Here is a 17,751-nt window from a genome sequence, read left to right on the forward strand (position 1 = left end):
TCCCCTCCCTTCCCAAGAGGCTGGGAGAACCTGCCTGGGCAGCACCTTGAAAGGGGGAATTGTCCTCCAGACCCAGCCCAGCGTGTCTGTGTGTGTACATACACGTGGGGGGTCCGTGTCGTCCACATCAGCCCCTGCTCCTCCCCCACAACCAAATACAGACACTCCCCCCACTGCCTCTAAACCAACCCCAGCTGTCAACATCTGGCCCACATCTGTCTCCCTCATCTGGCGGGACCTCCACCTCAACAGATCCCTCTCTCCACATCAGGGGGCTGTAGGACCAGGGTCCCGAGCTCTAGGCCTCCCCTGTCTCATAGAGCCCCTCAGCCAGGGCTCAGAAACCAGGGCGGGTGGGGGGGAAGGAGGGCAGCCCCACCCCGGAGGTGCCCCAGGCTCTTGGCAGAGCCATCTGGAGCTGTTAGAAGCAGCTGCCAATGACTCATCTCCAGTGCCCCCACCCCACCACCTCAAACACACCCTGGGGCTGGGAACCAAGCATCCAGCCCCCACCCCCGCCACAGCCCTATCTCCAGACCTCCGGCCCCTCAGTCAGCCTGGCTCAAAGGCCCCTCCATACCAGAGCCCCCCTCTACAGAAGTCTATTCCATCACCCCCCTCCCACTCCTAATCACCCCAAGAGTGAAGACACTTCCCATTTTCTTTTATTTATACAAAACAATCATTTTAAATATAATTTAAGAACCCCTCCAAGCACCGGTGTCTGTCTCTGTTTTCCAGCACTCCCCGCCCCCAACTCCCCATGGACACAGCTTGGGGGTACTTGGGGGGCAGGGAAATGTCGGGGGGTTGTGGCGTGACCAAGGCACTGTTCTGGAAACAAGACACAACGGCGGGTCCCTGTTTCCACTTGGGCTGAAGAGGCAATAATGACACAGGTCCCCTCTAACACAAAAAGTTATGACAAGGACTGTAGAAAACAAAACAAAAACCAGGGGGAAGAAAACGGAGGAAAAATAAGACCAAAAACAAACAATTAAAACTCAAAAACCTTCAATATGAAGGCAGCAGATGGGGGAGGGGTATTTACAAGGGAAAACTGAGTTCGGCAGAGACAGCAGCAAGGTTGGGACATCCAAGTCCAGTGATTCCGTCACTGGGCCATGACGCTCCTTCTCGCCTCCCGAGCTCGCAGGCTAGTCCCCCCTTCTCTTTGGTCTGCAGGGCCGCGGCCCTTCAAGGTGAGGAGGGGCCCTAATTGGGGATCCAAGGGAGGCTGTGGAGATCGTGCCCAACTAGCCCTGGGATGTTGGCAGACTCTGGGGGCTCCTTTTCCTCCGGTCACACCCAATCCTGAGGGAAGGGCTCCTGCACCCTCGGTTTGGGGTCCCCCCAACCCCGGGGGAACAGTGATGATTCCACACTGCAGAATCCCCAAATCCTCTCTCTCCAAACTGCCAGCTCCCCGCCCCCATGGGTTCAAAGTGCAATCCAGTCAGTGGGGCGTGGGGATGGAAGCCTCTTGGGTCCCCCCCACCCGACTCTGCCCCAGGAAGAAAGGGATCCCCAGGCGCTGGAGTCCCTGCCGCTCCAGAGCTATGGAGCCAGGTGTGCAGATGCAGTTCAGTACTGGGGGGCCGGTGCTACCGACCCGCCTGAGGCTCCAGGCTTGGCCTGGGATTTCATGTGCTGGACACTGGCCAGGATTTTCTTCTGGTGTCCCGCCAGAGTGACTCCGATTCGGAGCAGGTCCCTGGGGAAGAATGAACAGCTAGGTGAGACCACTAAGCTCCCAGGTCATCTCTCCTTCAAAAACCCGTCCCTGCCTCGGGCGTGCCAGCCAATCAGAATGGCCAGCGGGGAAGCGGGTAGACGTCAACAGTTGTCAGGCAGTTTCCGGGGGTGGGGGCCAATTAGGCGCCCACCACAGTTCTATGCAGCCGCAGAAGGGGGCGAGGCTAGGTACCGGCAGGGATAGAGAAACAAGGGGTGGGGGGCCGCGCCCTGGATGCTGAAACTAGAAGGAAAGGCAGAGAATCAGGGAAGAAGAGGAATGAAAGGGAGAGAAAAGCCCATAAATGAAGTTGGCAAAAGAATGCTTCAGAGGACAAAGTAAGTCAGAAGGAAAAGTCTTCTGGACAAAGAAATCAAAAGGAAAAATCAGAAGGACAAAGATAGAGAGGAGGAGGAGGAGCTGGGTGGGTGGAGAAAGGAATGGGCGAGAGAGAGGACACAAACAGACTGCTCCCAGCCCCCGTGAGAAGTGGAAGACAAGAACCCATGTCAGTGAACCCGTGTCAAGGGAAGGCTCAAGCCAGTCAGGCAGGAGGGGCCCAGACCTGCTGGGACAAGACTGGCTTCCCAAGGAAAGGGCCTCTTGGACCCTCTGTCTGGATTTCTAGTCCTTCTGTTTCTGTGACTCCCAGGGTGAGAGGAGTCCTTGGGAGAGGAATGGAAAGGTGGAAAGAAGGACCAGGGAGAGGCCAACTAGGGGAAAGCAGTATTTGGAAGGCACTGGAATTGTAAAACCATTTAACATTAAAGCTGGAAAGGATTTCCAAAACCCAGGCCAACCTTCTCCTTTTATGGGTGGGAAAACATCCAGAGCTGACACGTTGTTAATGTGAGAGCAGGGTCTGGAATGTAGATAGATGCACAAAGATAGATACAGATTTCGAGGCAGGAGGGAGATGGCCCAAGGCCGAGGTGGTGCAAGGGGGTGAGGCGCGCACAGCTGACCTGGAAGATTCCCGTGCTCTCAGCCCCTGCAGCTGTTACTGTTTTTGGGGGGAGAGGCTCTAGAATGGGCACCAGAAGTTGACCTCAAAGGCCCCTGCTGAAACTGTGAGCCTGACTCTGGTCACCCAGATTCCACCCCTCCTGGTTGCTTGGCCCTCACCACCGCCCCACCGTCCCCAGCTCCCACCATGACTTACTCAGTGGAGATCTGGCTGACCAGCTCAAAGGAGCCAAACCCAGCAGCTGCAAAGCTTTCTTCGTATCTTCCCATTTTGATGGCTCGAAGCCACTCCCCCACGGAGCCAAAAGCTGAGTAGTGAGGCTGCCGCTGATCCAGAAGGGGGTGCGAGGCCCTGGGGGGCAAGGATGCGGAGGATACCCTAAGCACCAGCATGTGTCAGGGTGAGGACGCAGACCCCAGGCCTGGAGAGGCGGAAGGGCACATCCCACATACCACCGAAAGGACTGATACTTCTGGGGTGGTGGGGGTGAGGGGGGCAGAAGCGAGGTTCTCAGGGTGGCAGAGTGCAGGAAAGAGGGCCCGTTCTCTGGGGTCCTCACCCGCCATTCTCCCGGGCCACGATTTTGAGGCTGGCAGGGTTCCGGATCATCTTGTCGAGAGCGCTGACCACCTGGGGGAAACGGGGCCGCGCATTCCGGTCTTTCTGCCAACAGTCCAGCATGAGCTGATGCAGGGAGGTGGGGCAGTCTGGGGGCGGGGGCAACCGGTAGTCCTGTTCAATGGCGTTGATCACCTGGAATGATGGGTGGAAGAAGCACTGGGTAAGGGCGTCAAGAGGAAAAGGAAGCTGCCAAAGGACCCCAGTGAAGTGGCGACTTAACAGACGCCAGGATGGGTGCTGCAGGCCCCCAGAGGGGCTAACCTAGGGCTGGCCCTCCTAGCCAGGGCCCAGGCTGGCTGTGGCTCAATGTCCCAGAAGCTCTTGAGCTATGATCCAGACATCTCCCAAGCCTGCCCTCCATCTCTGCCTCCGTCTGTGACCAGATGAGCTGTTATCAAACTCGAGACACAGATCACCTCCTCACCATGACACTCTCCCCACCTCAAGGACCCAACAGTGATGAGCTCTCTAAGAAGGCATCCCCTGCCACCCCGCCGCCCCACATCCCAAGAGACAAGACATTTCAGGGCAGGTTGGTGGGACCACGAGACACTTACATCCTGATTGCTCATATCCCAGTATGGCCGCTCTCCAAATGACATGACCTCCCACATGACAATCCCATAGCTCCAGGCATCACTGGCAGAGGTGAACTTCCGGAAGGCAATGGCCTCGGGGGCTGTCCAGCGGATGGGAATCTTTCCTCCCTAAAGACGGAGGACGAGGTGAGCTGAGGGACTCCCAGCACTTGGGCATTCTGCGTCTCCCCCAGCTCAGGCCTCCTTTCTTTCGGTGCCCCAAATGGCCAGCTCCCCAACTCTGTTCTTTTCCCAGACTCTTGGCAGCCAGTTCCTTAAGCTGATCACCCAGTCGCCACGTCCGCCACAATGTAGGTCTGCTCCTACATCCTGGCCTGGACCAGAGCTGTCAGTCCCTCCGTCTCCCGCCTTTCCAACCCAGCCCTAAGAACCCAGATCACATGGTCATCCCCCAGCCTCACCAGAGAGCTCGTGTAGGTGGGGTCGGAGGAGTTCTCCTCCAGGAATCGGGAGAGGCCAAAGTCTGAGACCTTGCAGACGAGGTTGCTGTTGACCAGGATGTTGCGGGCGGCCAGGTCTCGGTGGACGTAGCTCATCTCGGCGAGGTAGCGCATGCCCGAGGCGATGCCCCGCAGCATGCCCACGAGCTGGATCACGGTGAACTGGCCGTCATTCAGCTGGAGATGGACACGGCGGGGGTCGCAGTTAGGATGCCCCTCTTTCCCCAACATTCTAAACCATATCTACAGGACTTCCCCGGTGCTCCAGTGGCTGAGACTCTGCACTCCCAATACAGAGGGCCTGGGTTACAATCCCTGGTCGGTGAACTAAGATCCTATAAGCCACAGCTAGGGGTTCGCGTGCTGCAACTGAAGATTCTGAAAACTGCAACCAAGATCAAAGGTCCTGCCTGCCACTACTAAGACCCGGCACAGCCGAGGAGCCGGGAACCTACTGCATAGCACAGGGAACTCTGCTCAACGTTCTGTGCCAGCCTGCATGGGAGGGCGGTTTGGGGAGAATGGGTATGTGTGTATGTATGGCTGAGTCCCTTCGCTGTTCACCTGAAACTATCACAACACTGTTAATCAGCTATACCCCAATACAAAATGTTTTGGTGTTAAAAAATAATAAAAATGAAAATTTAAAAAAGATTATACTTTCTTCCATTTAACCTAGTACAGTGCATTCCATCCAGGAAATACTAGATAAATGGTTTGGATCTAACACATTCTTTTTATTTGACAGCAATGGAGCGATGACAGTTCAGAGTGTGCTCTGAAGACACCTGTCTCCAGGTGGAGAGGTGTGCCTTGGCGCTGATACAGCCACACTCTCGCTCAGCCCTCTTGGACCAACTGTATACAGGATTCAGAGGATGGTGAGGAGTCGGGTGTGATCGGTAACCGCAGCACCAAAAACCAAGGTCTAAAGCCCGACCTTCACCTTCATAGAGTCTGCTCTCACCAGGTAAGCCCGCCAGTCACAGATGGTTAACTAAGCCCATCCTCTGGGTTCAGCTAGCATGCAGGGGATTCTTGGCAGCCCTGCAGGGCCAGCAACGCTGAGTCCAGAAACTGAATTCTGAACCCATCCTCCAAGCCTGCACCTGCTTCACACCTTGCCTCTCAGTTGGTGGCCTCACTTCCAGGCACTCAGGGTAGAGACCTCAGAGTCTCCACGATTCCTCTCTCTCCCTTGTTCACAGCCTACGATCCATCAACAAGTTCTGCCGGCTATGCCTCCAAAACACACCCCAAACCCAACTGCTTCTCCATACCCACTGCAGCCCCCACGGCCTGAGTGACTGCCAGTCTCCTCATCGGCAGGCTTCCCTGGTGGCTCAGCACTAAAGAATCTGCCTGCAATGCAGGAGACCCAGGTTTGATCCCTGGATTGGGAAGATCCCCTGGAAAAGGGATAGGCAACCCACTCCAGTATTCATGCCTGGAAAATTCCATGGAAAGAGGAGGCCGTCCTTCTCTGCCTCCTCATGCCAGAGGAAAATTCCATGGCAGGCTACAGTCCTTGGGGTTGCAAAGAGTCATACACGACCGAATGACTATCACTCCTGCTGATATCCTCCCCAAAGCTTCCTCTTTTGGACTTCTAATCACACCCCCAGTTCTAAGGCCATGAGACCCAGCCACCAACTATGAGGTGACCCACCATTGCTCCTCTGCTGACCTGGTTCAGCTTCACCAGCCTTTCTGCTTCTCGAACGCACCAGATCCCATATACTCTGGGGGGCTCTTCAGTCCCCAGTATGCTTCCCCCTGCCCCCATCTTCTCACGGCTGGCTTTCTCATCTACCCAGATGCCATCTCTTCTAAGAGAAACCCCCTTCCCTCTCCTGCAACCAGACAAGGGAACAAACTCCCGCATCCACAAGACACTGCCCCAGCGTCTGCCACAGCATCCGTCGTGATGGGAGCCGGGCAGCCTGTGTTTCCTAATGCAGTACCGTGGGAAGTACACCGCACCGCCTGATGGAGGCTGGCCACAGATATAGAATTCTGAACTTATCACAATGTTAGATACAGCTTCCCTTATGGGAAACACAGAGAAACAAGCTAAATGACCCCACGAGGAAGAATCCAATCAATCTAGAAAAGACATCTGAATGGACAAGTGGCCCAGCCCTTCAGTGTATCAGAACGACAAAGGACTGTCTTGGGATGTAAAAGGACTCAAAACAATAACCACCAGTGCAATGCCTGATCCTGAACTGGATGCTGGGACATGTTGGGGACAACTGGAGAAATATGAGTATCACATAGGCATTAGGTGATACCAGGGGGTTGTTGTCATTCTGTTAAATTCAACACTGTTTTGCTTTGTAGAAAAACCTTTTGGGGACTTCCCTGGTGGTCCAGTGGTTAAGACTCCGCACTTCCCCGCAGGGGGCACAGGTTTGATCCCTGGTTAGGGAAGTGCCACAGGCCACATGGTGCAGCCAAAAAAAAAAAAGCTTTTTTTTTTCCCCCCAAAAAAAGATGCCTAGTAAAGTTTAAAAAAAAAAAACAACTTCATACAATTTTGTTCAAGTAGCAAAAATGAGCTCTTTCCTCTCATTTCTATGAGCCTGTTTAATTTTTTTCACATCTGAAATTTTGTTTACTTTCTATAAAAGCTTGTTTGTACTTGTTAACTTTCAGTCTCCCGATTATACCAGCAGCTCTCCAAGAGCAGAGATGTTCAGGGCTCGAATTCCCGAGGCCCCGGACAGTGGCGGGTGCGTAAGAAGATGCTCAGTAAATACTTGTCACAAGGAGAGATGACAGCCCCTCCAGATCCTGGGGTTGGCTGGCCCCACAGGGAGACCAGTCCCAGGACTCAACCTTCCCTGGCGGAGGATGAAGGGTGGAGGGGCAGCAACACGGGGCCTACCGTCTGTCCTGGAGTGCTGGGGGAGGGCAGGGTGGACTGGGGTGTTGTGGGGGGGCTCACCCGCAGGAAGGAGTCCAGGGCGCCGTTCTCCATGAACTCGGTGAGGATCATGACAGGCACGCTGTTGGTGACCACACCCTCCAGGCGGATGATATTGGGGTGCTCGAACTGGCCCATGATGGAGGCCTCACTCAGGAACTCCCGCCGCTGCCGCTCCGTGTAGCCGCCCTTCAGGGTCTTGATGGCTACGCAGCTCTCCTTCTTCCCAGGTGCCTTGAGGCGCCCCCGGCACACCTCGCCAAACTCGCCTTCAGGAAGGACGCTGCGGGTCAGCTCTCCTCTCCCGGGGGTTCTGGCTGGCCCTGCGGTCCACCCCACCACCAACTCCACCCTCCTCCCTGGGACCCAGGCGTTTTCTGCTCACCTGCACCAATCACCTCTTCAATCTTGACATAGGAGACATCTATCTCTTTTGCAAACTCCCTGACAGCCTCATTAGGGTCTTCGTAAGTGAAGGGGTCAATGTAGACTTTAGTACCTGGGGAAGCGCACAGGGCCCGTCAGCTAAGAAGTGACCCCCATCGCACTCAGATGCCCTGGGCTCACAGCTCTTGCCCCAGCCCCGAGTCCTTCAGGAAGGGCCTACCCACCGTGCCCGATGAGATACTGGCTGTGTTTGTCCGAGTACTCAGCTTCTCTCCCACTGCTCTGCTTCCTGGAGTGGATGGGACAGAAGAGGTAAACTGAGTCACATGTCCCAGAGGGAACTGAGTTCCAGAGGGAATGGACGGCAAGAGAGAAGCAGGAGTCAGAGGATTCCAAGCGAAAGCAGGCAGGTTCCTGTCCAGGGATCCTCGACCTGGAGCAAGAGAGTGGGCAGCCAGCTCCCGGGGGCTTCCTCGGGGTCTCCAGGGGCCCAGGACGCTCACCTGAGGCAGAGAACCGCGATGACGATGACCACGAAGACCAGCACCACGCCCACGACCGCCGTGCCCGCGATCAGGGCCAGCTGCTCCCTCCAGCTCTCATTCTCTGGAGAAGAATGGAGGTCAGGGAGGCCCTGAGGGCCCGTGCGCTCCACTCGAGGCCCTCAGGGCCGGGAAGAAGCTGCCCTGCCTAAGCGGGTTTGATTCTGTTCTGTCATAAATACCGGTGACCACAAAAAACTCCACTTGAATAGGAAGTACCTAAGGCTAAAAATGAAAAGGTGGAAATAACCTAAATGTCCATTAACAGATGAATGGATAAAGAAAAATGCGAAAGCCACTCAACGGAGTATTTTTCGGCTACGAGGAGGAATGGAGTCCCGATGTATTCTACAATACGGCTAAACCTAGAAAACATTATGCCCCGTGAAAGAAGCAGCAGCCAGTCACAAGACTGTATCGTATGACAACATGTGTGTGAAAGATTCAGAACGGGCAAATCTAGACACAAAAAAGTAGATGAGTGTTTGCCGGGGGCTGAGAGGTAATGGAAGGGGGTAATATGTGTCTTTCTGAGGTGCTGAAATGTTCTAAAATTAATTACGGGGATGGTTGCACAACTCTGTGAATATGTTACAAGCCAATGAATTATACATTTTAAATGGGTGAGTCATAAGGTAGATGAATCATATCCCAATAAAACTGTAAAAAAAATTAAAAGGTTTAGGACAAAAACCCTTGGGCCAGCATATAAAAACTACCAAGTGTCACCTCATTTAATCCTTGGAGCCCTGGGAGAGAGGCCTCCTATTTCCAAGAGTTGGATTAGAGAGCTGGGGCTCAGGGGTCAAGTTTTTGCTAAAGGTCGCATAGCTGGAAAGCCGCTGAGCGGGCCTTCACACCCAGCTGTTGGATTTGGTTTCTACATCCCATCACCAGGCCAGAATGCCTCGCAGTGCAAAGAGAAGCAGGAGGGAAGTGACTTTGGGGGTCCTGAGAGCCAAGGCCTCCTCGCCTGGTGGGGGACAGCCAACCCCAGGCACACCCTGCCCCCCAGACTCACCGTCCAGCTGGGTCTGGCTGTGGTGCTCCTGGCCAAAGGGCCCGTAGCCGGCCTCGGAGCGCGCCCGCACCTGGACCAGGTAGCTGGCTCCCCGCTTCAGTCCCCGCAGCTCTGCCCGGTTCTCCGATGTCTTCAGGAAGCGCACGCTGCTGGGGCCCTCAGCGCCCTGTTCCGGAGGAGAGGCGGGCTGGCCGTAAGCCAGGGCCCCCAGATTCCACGGCTCTTCCCACCTCCCCTGCCCTGGGCCTCCATCACTAGCATCTCCACCCTGCTGTGAGACAGGTGAGACCTTTGTGCTCAGTTATGTACACACTGGGGCTTCCCTTGTGGCGCAGTTGGTAAAGAATCCGCCTGCAATGTGGGAGACCCGGGTTCGATCCCTGGGTTGGGAAGATCCCCTGGAGAAGGGAAAGGGTACCCATTCCGGCCTGGAGAATTCCATGGATGTATAGTACATGGGGTCACAGAGTCTGACACGACTGAGCGACTTGCACTATGTATGCACTGAGCCGCCTGTATTGCATGAATTACGTCATGTAGTCTCGGTAGCCATTCTGTGGGGTAGGTTCCATTATCTAAAGCATTTTTTTGGCGGGGGTCGGGGGGTGGGGCGGGGAGGGGCCTATCCTGCTTGGCATGCAGGATCTTAGTTCCTCGACCAGGGAATTGTGGAGTCTTAACCACTGGACCACCAAGAAATTCTTTTCCTAAGCATTTTACAAGGCAGACATGAAGCTCAGAGAGGCCAAGAGGTTGACACAAGATCATTCAGCTGGTATATGGCAGATACCTGCAATTCAGGTGTCTCAGCCCCTGGAGCAGGTCCCACTGCTCACCGCAACCCCCCCCAGGGCGGGGCCTGGCTCTCACCTTCTCGTGGTACTTGACCTCATAGTCCAGCACTGCTCCGCTGGGTGCCCGGGGAACGGCCCATGCCAGGCTCAAGCTGCTGGGTGATGACCGAGTCACCCGGATGTCAGACACCGGGGGTGGCACTGCGAGAGACAGACACGTTGGGGCCCTGGAGCGGGGCGGGTCTGGCCCTTAGCTTCCCCAGCTCTGCCTCGGCCAGCCACACTTGTCTGGGTCCTCCAGCTGTTGCGGGATTCCCTCCTGGCTCTCTCTAAACTCTGGAGCCCGCCTTTGCATCCGTTTAACACTCTCTTTCTGCCTCCTGCCCCAAAGACCTTGACCCAGTGTATTTCCTGGGAACTCCACTCCCCAGCTGCTGCCTTTTCCCTGCCTCAGGCCTTTAGACTGTCCACCCCCCTCGCTGGCCTCTCCCATCCAACCACAGGCTGCCCCCAGTCCCCAGTCTCACCCTCGCGGTCGGTGGTGACATTCACAGCCTCAAACGGGACCGGCCCACTGGCCAAGGAGGACACCCCATTCAAGGCGGTGACCTCGAAAGTATAGGTGACGTCAGGACGCAGCCCGCGAATCACCACTGAGGGCTCCACCAGGTCCCGGGGGCCGGGGTCGAAGGTCAGGTCTCCCCCACAGGGCGTGCAGGACCCACCGGGGCGGCACTCCCGGCAGCGGAGCGCGTAGGTGAGGTCCTCCCGGCCGCCTGACTCGAGGGGCGCGCTCCATTCCAAGCGCAGGGCGGAGCCGTTCAGGCGGGGAACCACGCTTCTCGGGGCGGACGGTGGGGCTGCGGGAGACCAGGGTGTCAGGCAGAGGCTGAGACAATGGCCGGGCATGGGCAGTGGGGACAGATGGGCAGCCACACGGACATCTTGCGTCGGCCGCGCACCAAGCCAGGGTCAAGAGGAGGAAGGCATGGGAGGACGGGTGCTGGGGTGAGGGGTTCGTCCCGGGGGTCGCTGGCCACTTACTGGTACAGGGCGCACTTCGGGGGTCTGTGCCGGCCCGGAAGTACCCGATGCGACACTGGCAGATGGACGAGCCAATGGTGTTAGAGTGGCTGTTGGCTGGGCACGGCTGGCAGGACCCCTCCCCGGACAAGGGCTTGAAGGTGCCCTGAGCACAGGCTGAGAGAGAGAAAGCGTCCATCAGAACTTGCATCAAAGACATTCAGCGGTGGGGTTGGCGGTAGAGATCCGGGCGGGGGAAGATGACATTCAGCGGTTATTAAAGGTGCATGAGGGACTTCCCTGGTGGTCCTGTGATTAAGACTCTGAGCTCCCACTGCGGGGAGTGCAGGTTCGATCCCTGGTCAGGGAACGAGGGTCCCACATACCACACAGTGTGGTGAAAAAAATAAAATCAAGTTGCATGAGGTGCAAAGAGGGGAGCAGGGAGTGAGCAGCTTAGAAACTTGGAGAAGACTTTCCTCCAGATCAAGGGTCTGAACCCTGGCGTGCACCCCTCACCACCCCATGGCAGCCTGGTGAAACTCAAGACCCTTGCTCAGAATAATGATTTTAAAGGTACACCATAAAATACACAGATTACCAATAAAACCAAGGAAGTGAAAATACAATGATCAAAACAGGTGGAGAAGGGAATGGCAACCGATTCTGGCCTGGAGAATTCCATGGATAGAAGAGCCTGGTGGGCTATAGTCCATGGGGTCGCAGAGAGTCATATACAACTGAGTGACTAAGTACACACACATTAAGAATAAAGATACTTGAAAAAAAAAACACAGGAAGAAAAGTTTACAACATGGCAAAGGGTGTGTTTCTCTATTAATGAGATATAGTGGCAGGACTGACAGCCAACGGAATTCTGAACTCACAGGGAAAACAACATTTTGCCCTTCTTGCAAATCATCTCCATTGAGCTGTGAAAACCCCCAGCATTTGAACCGGGCCCAAATCTCAGGTCTTGCTCTGACCGCTGGGCTGTGACTGACACTCCGTGAAAGGAGTGACCAGTTTCAGGGAGAGATGAGCGAAAAGGAAAAGCCATCTTTTTTTTAATCATTCCATCAAAGTTCACAGATTCCCTCGTCCTATCTACAAAACCCAGGTTTAAGAAACTCTGCTCTCGAGAACAAGGTGAGTGAGAATCCAGTTACAGTAAATTAGAGGAAACCGTAATGAACAGGACTAGAGTTCACGAAGCCTCTGAGTCCAACAAGGTTCCCTAGTCCAAGAGAGCCTGTTAGGTCCAGAAAGCAATTGCGTGGAGTCAGAAGCAAGAGCATGGAAGTGATGGAGAGCTCAGAACGGTGCTGGGGGCCCGGAAAACACACCCTCCAGGAACTGAGCGCCCAGGAGAGCAAAGAACGTTCAAACTGGAAATCTTGAGAAGTGGGTCCCCGATCAAGGCACCGGCCCCCTCCCCTCACCTCGGCACTTGGTGTTCCCCTCGGCGGCCTCGAACCCCGCATTGCAGCTGCAGCCCATGACCGGCTGCTCGGCCCACTGGCCGTCTTCCCGGCAGTAGAGGCTGGGGCTGGGGCCGGGGGCGGGCACGGCGTCGGCCACGCAGCTGCCAGCCACGGGCACCACCAGCTCCCGAGGCACGGTCTCCGGGAAGTAGGTGAGGTTCACGGTCTGCTGGGCGCACTTCTTGTAGAAGAGGTGCAGCGAGAGCAGGGCCATGCAGGCGCCCTGGTCCTGGAAGGCCAGGTAGAAGCCAGCCTTGGTGAGCGGGCCCAGGCGCAGTGTCTTGACGTTCACCTTCCCCGTGGCCTCGGCCCCTGGGCGCTTCCGGGTGAGGTGCTCAGCAGCCACTGTGTCCACCTGCCAGGGCGGAAAGAGACTCACTGCCACAGTCTTCCACTCCCCGAGGACCCCGCGGGACTGTCTTTTGCCCAGGCTCACCCTCTCTGTGACCTGCTCAGTCCCTGTTCCAGGACCTTCTCTCTACCTTTCCCAGTGTGCACTTTCTTGCAGGCCCCAACACTGTCCATTAACATTAGCCAAGCTCCTATGAAGAGTGCAGCCTCCCCTTGCTGTGCACTCACTCACCCTACAGACACTTATCAACACCTGTTCTAGGCCAGGCCCTGGACTCTGCGCCGAGGAAACAGACAGGAAGGAAATGATGAAAAGTTAATGATAAGTTAAAAGTGTAATGAGTGCGATGGCAGGTGGGACCCCAGAGCTGGAATCGCAAGACAAGTAGGAGCTGGGTGGGAGAGGCAGAGAGAAGGCACTCCAGGGTTGAGGCATCAGCTGGTGCAAAGGCTGTGTAGGGGCGAGGTGGGAAGTCCTTGGTGAGCGACCCATTGGTTAGCACTTCACACTTTCACTAACAAGGGCATGGGTTCAGTCCCTGGCAGGGGAACTAAGATCCTGCAAGATGTGCTGGCCCAGCCAAAAAAGAGGTAGGGGGGCGAGGTGTACTTGCCTGGTGGAGTAGACTGGCCATTCCACCTAGCAGACTACCCGCTTCCCTCCTCAAGCCGGGGGCCTCCTGCTTTCCTCCCCCAGGCCAGCCCCGCTGACCCTGGGGCGCCTGGGTACCTTGATGTAGGGGTTCTCCATCCAGGCTGGCGTGTGGGCCGTGGCCGTGTCTGCGTCGCTCTCGTAGTAGAAGACGGTGAAGGTCTCCTTGCAGGAGCGGCCAGCCCTCGGCAGGGAGAGGCACTCCAGCATGGTGAAGCGCAGCGTGGCATACACGTGGACAGCCCCGCGGCGGGGCACCCAGCCGGTGCGCAGCCAGTGGGCCAGGCCCGGTGCCCGGTGCAAGTCACACACCTCGTAGGTCCGGACGCTGTGCTGCTCCTCATCCAGGCCGCTCAGCTCCTCCCACTGTGGGGAGAAGGGGGCTGCTGAGCCGGTGGGCGAGGGTTAGTTCCGGGGTCTTTGCGGTGAAGCCAGGAGGGAGGCTGGGGGACCCCTGGGGGGCGAGGGCTCAGACGACACCTGCCCTGGCTGCTGAGATGTGGGGGTGGGCGTATGGCGCGGGAAGCAGCTGCACAGTGGCCCCCCACCCCCATCAGTTTTCCTCCCGGGCCCCAGCTCTTACCTGCCCGTCCACCTGAGGGAACGTCACCCACTTCAGATCGGCAGTTTCCAATTTTGTGTTCAGTAGGGTCTCTGAGACAGACACACATACAGAGTCAGTCGGAGCTTGGGAGACACAAGGAAGACCTGGGAGCTGAGACAGACAGACAAGCCGAGGAGGGGAGCCTGCCCTGCCCTCTGCCCACCACCCCCACCCGCCCCCAGGTTTCAAGCCTCTTTTCTGAGTGCCAGCCCCGCCCCTAACAGCTGGCAGGCAGGGAGCTGAACCCCAGGACTCCCAGGGCCAGGCCTCTGTGAACTGCTGTGCCCCAGAGAAGGGAAGACACAGCTGCTGAAAGGGGAAAAAAGGGCAAACAGCGCAGAAAGGGCCAAACTGACCCTGACTTGACGTGGGGTAGGGGGACACCCCTCCCACCAGGGTCTCCCTCTGCCTCTGCAGTCCCTCGCCCAAATGCAAAGATGCTGCCTCTGATCCTTCAGACCAAACACTCCAGCCCTGACCCCTATCCCCTCCCCACTGCCTAGCTGTCCTCAGAGGAGGCTGTCCTGGAGGCCAGGACGCTGGGGTTCCCTGCCCTCGGCCTCCGTCTGGGGAGGCCTCACGTCTGGATTTGGTTACGGGCAAGCAGAGGGGAGGGGATTTTAGGGGTGTGGGTGGGGGGGGTGAGCACACCTGGCTTGGCTCTGGCCTCTGGGGAGGGGTGTCGGGGGAGGGGAGGCGTGGGGCTCTGGCGGAAGGGGGAGATTAGGAGAACTGCACCAGAGGAGGGGAGAGGGAGGGGAGGGGGATCCCCTGGGAGACGTGGGGAGGGGGATGCTACAGGTCTGGACGGGAGGAGCCTGCAGCACACCTGGGCCCAGGTCCCCCCTCCCGGGACTGCAGGAGAGCAGGTGGGTGGGGCGGCCTCCTCCCAGAGACCAGGTGATGTCCACTGAGGGCCAGGGGTCAGGTGGAGGCCCGGCCAGCCCGAGGAGAGGCCCGGGCCCCCATGGGTGGCAGGAGACAGCCCGGCACGCTGGGGACAGGATGCCCGGGTTCTGGGAAGCGGGTGGATAGAGGCAGCCGTCTCCACCCTCCATTGTTCCAGACTGGAGAGTGTTTTCCTGTCTCCAATTTACACACTGTCTGTTTCAGGCCGTCCTGGGCGCTCCAAGCGGCTCCCGTTTCTCTCATCCTGTCGCGGTCCTGCCTGCCTCCCTCTCTTGCGGCCTCTCACCTTTCCCCCACTCTCCGGCCACCTCCATCTCTCTGTCACTCTGCTTTCTGTCTCCCATCTTTCACCTTCACTGGGGCACAGGGCCTTGGATAAAAGACTGAACGCCTGTCTCAGTCTGCTCCCCTGTAAAATGGGGGGTAACAATACTTCCCACCACAGGGTTGTTGGGACCGTGAAAACTGAAAGCACGTAGCACCGGGCCTTGGGCTCGGCAAGCACTTAGGTAACAGGAATTCGAAGTTACTCCCTGTTCCCCTTGGCACCTTTCTTTCTCTCTCACCACACGTCATCCTGGCGGGTTTTCTCCCTGTTTCGCCTTCGCCCTCTCCCTCTGGTTCTTTCTCGGACTTCCTGAGCCCAGCAGGTCTCCCTTCTCCCCCACACCCTGCCTTTGATCCCCAGTCCAGAGCAGCATTGCCCAGCCTGGAGGAGATGCGTTTCCAACCGCCTTTGATTCCTTCTTCTCAGCAGCCCCCCATGGCCCACTCCCCAGAGACCCCTTTGATTGCAGGCAGTGAAGGAGGGGAAGGAGGCAACTCATTGAAAGGAGATTAGGGCCGTGGGAGGAGGGTTTATAGGGCTCTCGCTTCCCTGCTAGAGGTTGAGGGGAGGGCAGAGGCTCACGGATAAAGGAATATTTGCAGCGGTGCAGAAAAAGTAGAAATTTAAGACAGCCTATGAGACAGAAGTCAGGCTGAGTTCAGGGGACAAGACAAGAGGCAGGCTAGGGTTAGAGAAAAGGACTCTGGTGGGACTGGGGCAAGGGCTGGGGTCTACACTGCATTTAAAGGGCTGGGGTGCAGCCTGAGGAAGCCAGGGCGGGAGCCTCCCTGCTCCAGGGGCCGCGGACTGGGGAGAGACTGGGAGGTTTGGAGACTTGAGTGCAGAAGGCGGCCATCCCCGACTGCGGTGGGGGGACTGCAGATCAAGGTGCGAACGCTCTGGAATGGGGGGCGGGCGGAGTTTTACGGCCTAGCACAAAGTTCTGCCTGCCCTCTTGTTCCTCCAGAAATGTTTCCTCCTGTTTGGCGGAGGTGGGAAGAGGGACAGAAACTCTGGAGAGAGTTCTGCAGGTTGGAGTCAGGAGAAACGAAAGGCTGCCAAGGGCGTCTGGAGAAGCGAGTTTAAGAGTTCGGGGAGCCGGGACCCGGGCACGTCCCGGGACGGAGCTCGACTCCAAGTCTTTCCCAAACAAAAGAAAACTCCACTCCCCGCTGAGCCGCCTCCTCCCCGCCCCCCTCCCGCGCTAGCACTATTGGTCCGGAGCGTTCGGAGCTGGGGTGCCGGGTTAGGGGGAGAGAGAGGTCGGCCCTTCCACTCCGAGGCCCCTCTTCGGGGGCCCCAGAAGGGCCGGGGTGCCCCCAAGAGAACTCACCTTCTAGGGCGGCTGCAAGCGAAGCCCAGCAGAGCAGAGCCCGGAGCTTCATGGCGCCGCCTCACTCTGGTTGGATCCGATCCGAGTTTGGGGGGCGCTAGCCCCCCCAGGTCTGGACCCCCGCCGGAGCGGGTGGATGCCGACTCCCCGCGCGGGACTCGCTCGGGGCCCTCAGCGCGGGCCCATGCGGGCGCCCCGGGCACCGGGTGGCGGCGCCCAGGTGTGGCCCCGCGTCCCCGCCGCGCGCGCAGACGAGAAGGCGGGGGGCGTCCTGGCAGCGGCCGCCCGGGCGGGCGCAGAGCTAGACGTCGCTGGAGTCGGGGTCCCTCCGGGGACTCGGGGTCCCGCCCCGGCCACTCGCGGTCTCCCCCCTCCCTTGAGTGGCGCTGCTCGTGCCGCCGGGCCGAGTGCGCTCCGCGCCGGCGGGGAGGGTGAGAGCCGAGCGGGGAGCGAAGCGGGAGGGAGGGAGACTGCGGCGCGGGCCAGGCGGGCTGGGGCTGGGCCGGGCTGGGGACTGGGCCGGGCGGCGCCTGGCCGGGCGGGAGGGGCGCGCGGGGGGCGGGGGGAGCTCCCCCACCCCCAGTCGTGGCTTGGCTTGGGGGCCGGGGCGCGCTGATTGGAGCGCGCGCTGCTGAATAATTCATGAGGGAAGCGGAGCGGGGCGCAGAGCGGAGGAGGTTGGGAAGTTGGGAGAAAGTTTGGAGAAGGGGGAGGGGCGGCGGGCGCGGAGCGGGGGACCGCCCGGACCTGCACCGAGGCCGTGCGCCCAGACCCGGACCGCGCGTGTCGGGGCCGGGGCCCGGGGATGCCCGCCCCCGCACCCCACCGCCACTGCCCCCGTCCCGGGCAGGCCTGAGCCTAGCAGACACCAGGGAGCAGGGAAACGCACCCAGCAGCTTGGAGGGCCGCACACGCGAAGCCCTGTCGGATGCTTCCTGCGGACTTCGGATTCTTCTGGATTCGCCCACCACCCCCTAGTTGGCGCAGGGGACCGTGTTTGGAGGGAAACTTTTGAGGACGGAGGGGTGGCCC

General features: G+C 58.2%; 1 protein-coding gene across 1 annotated transcript; it reads right to left on the reverse strand.

The window, feature by feature from the left end:
- Window positions 1-648: 648 nt before the first annotated feature.
- EPHB4 (EPH receptor B4) lies at window positions 649-16,860 on the reverse strand. The gene is made up of 17 exons (XM_052635948.1): window positions 16,720-16,860; window positions 14,129-14,199; window positions 13,624-13,911; window positions 12,501-12,897; window positions 11,080-11,235; window positions 10,563-10,895; window positions 10,112-10,236; window positions 9,242-9,407; window positions 8,182-8,284; window positions 7,903-7,967; window positions 7,677-7,790; window positions 7,313-7,560; window positions 4,324-4,539; window positions 3,881-4,030; window positions 3,262-3,455; window positions 2,898-3,053; window positions 649-1,714 (listed from the first exon to the last, which is right to left on the reverse strand). The coding sequence occupies exons 1-17, from the start codon at window positions 16,769-16,771 to the stop codon at window positions 1,585-1,587; spliced, it is 2,964 nt and encodes a 987-aa protein (XP_052491908.1). The 5' UTR covers window positions 16,772-16,860; the 3' UTR covers window positions 649-1,584.
- Window positions 16,861-17,751: the final 891 nt, after the last annotated feature.

The sequence above is a fragment of the Budorcas taxicolor genome, chromosome 2 (assembly GCF_023091745.1).
Source record: "Budorcas taxicolor isolate Tak-1 chromosome 2, Takin1.1, whole genome shotgun sequence".
NCBI classification, from domain to species: domain Eukaryota; kingdom Metazoa; phylum Chordata; class Mammalia; order Artiodactyla; family Bovidae; genus Budorcas; species Budorcas taxicolor.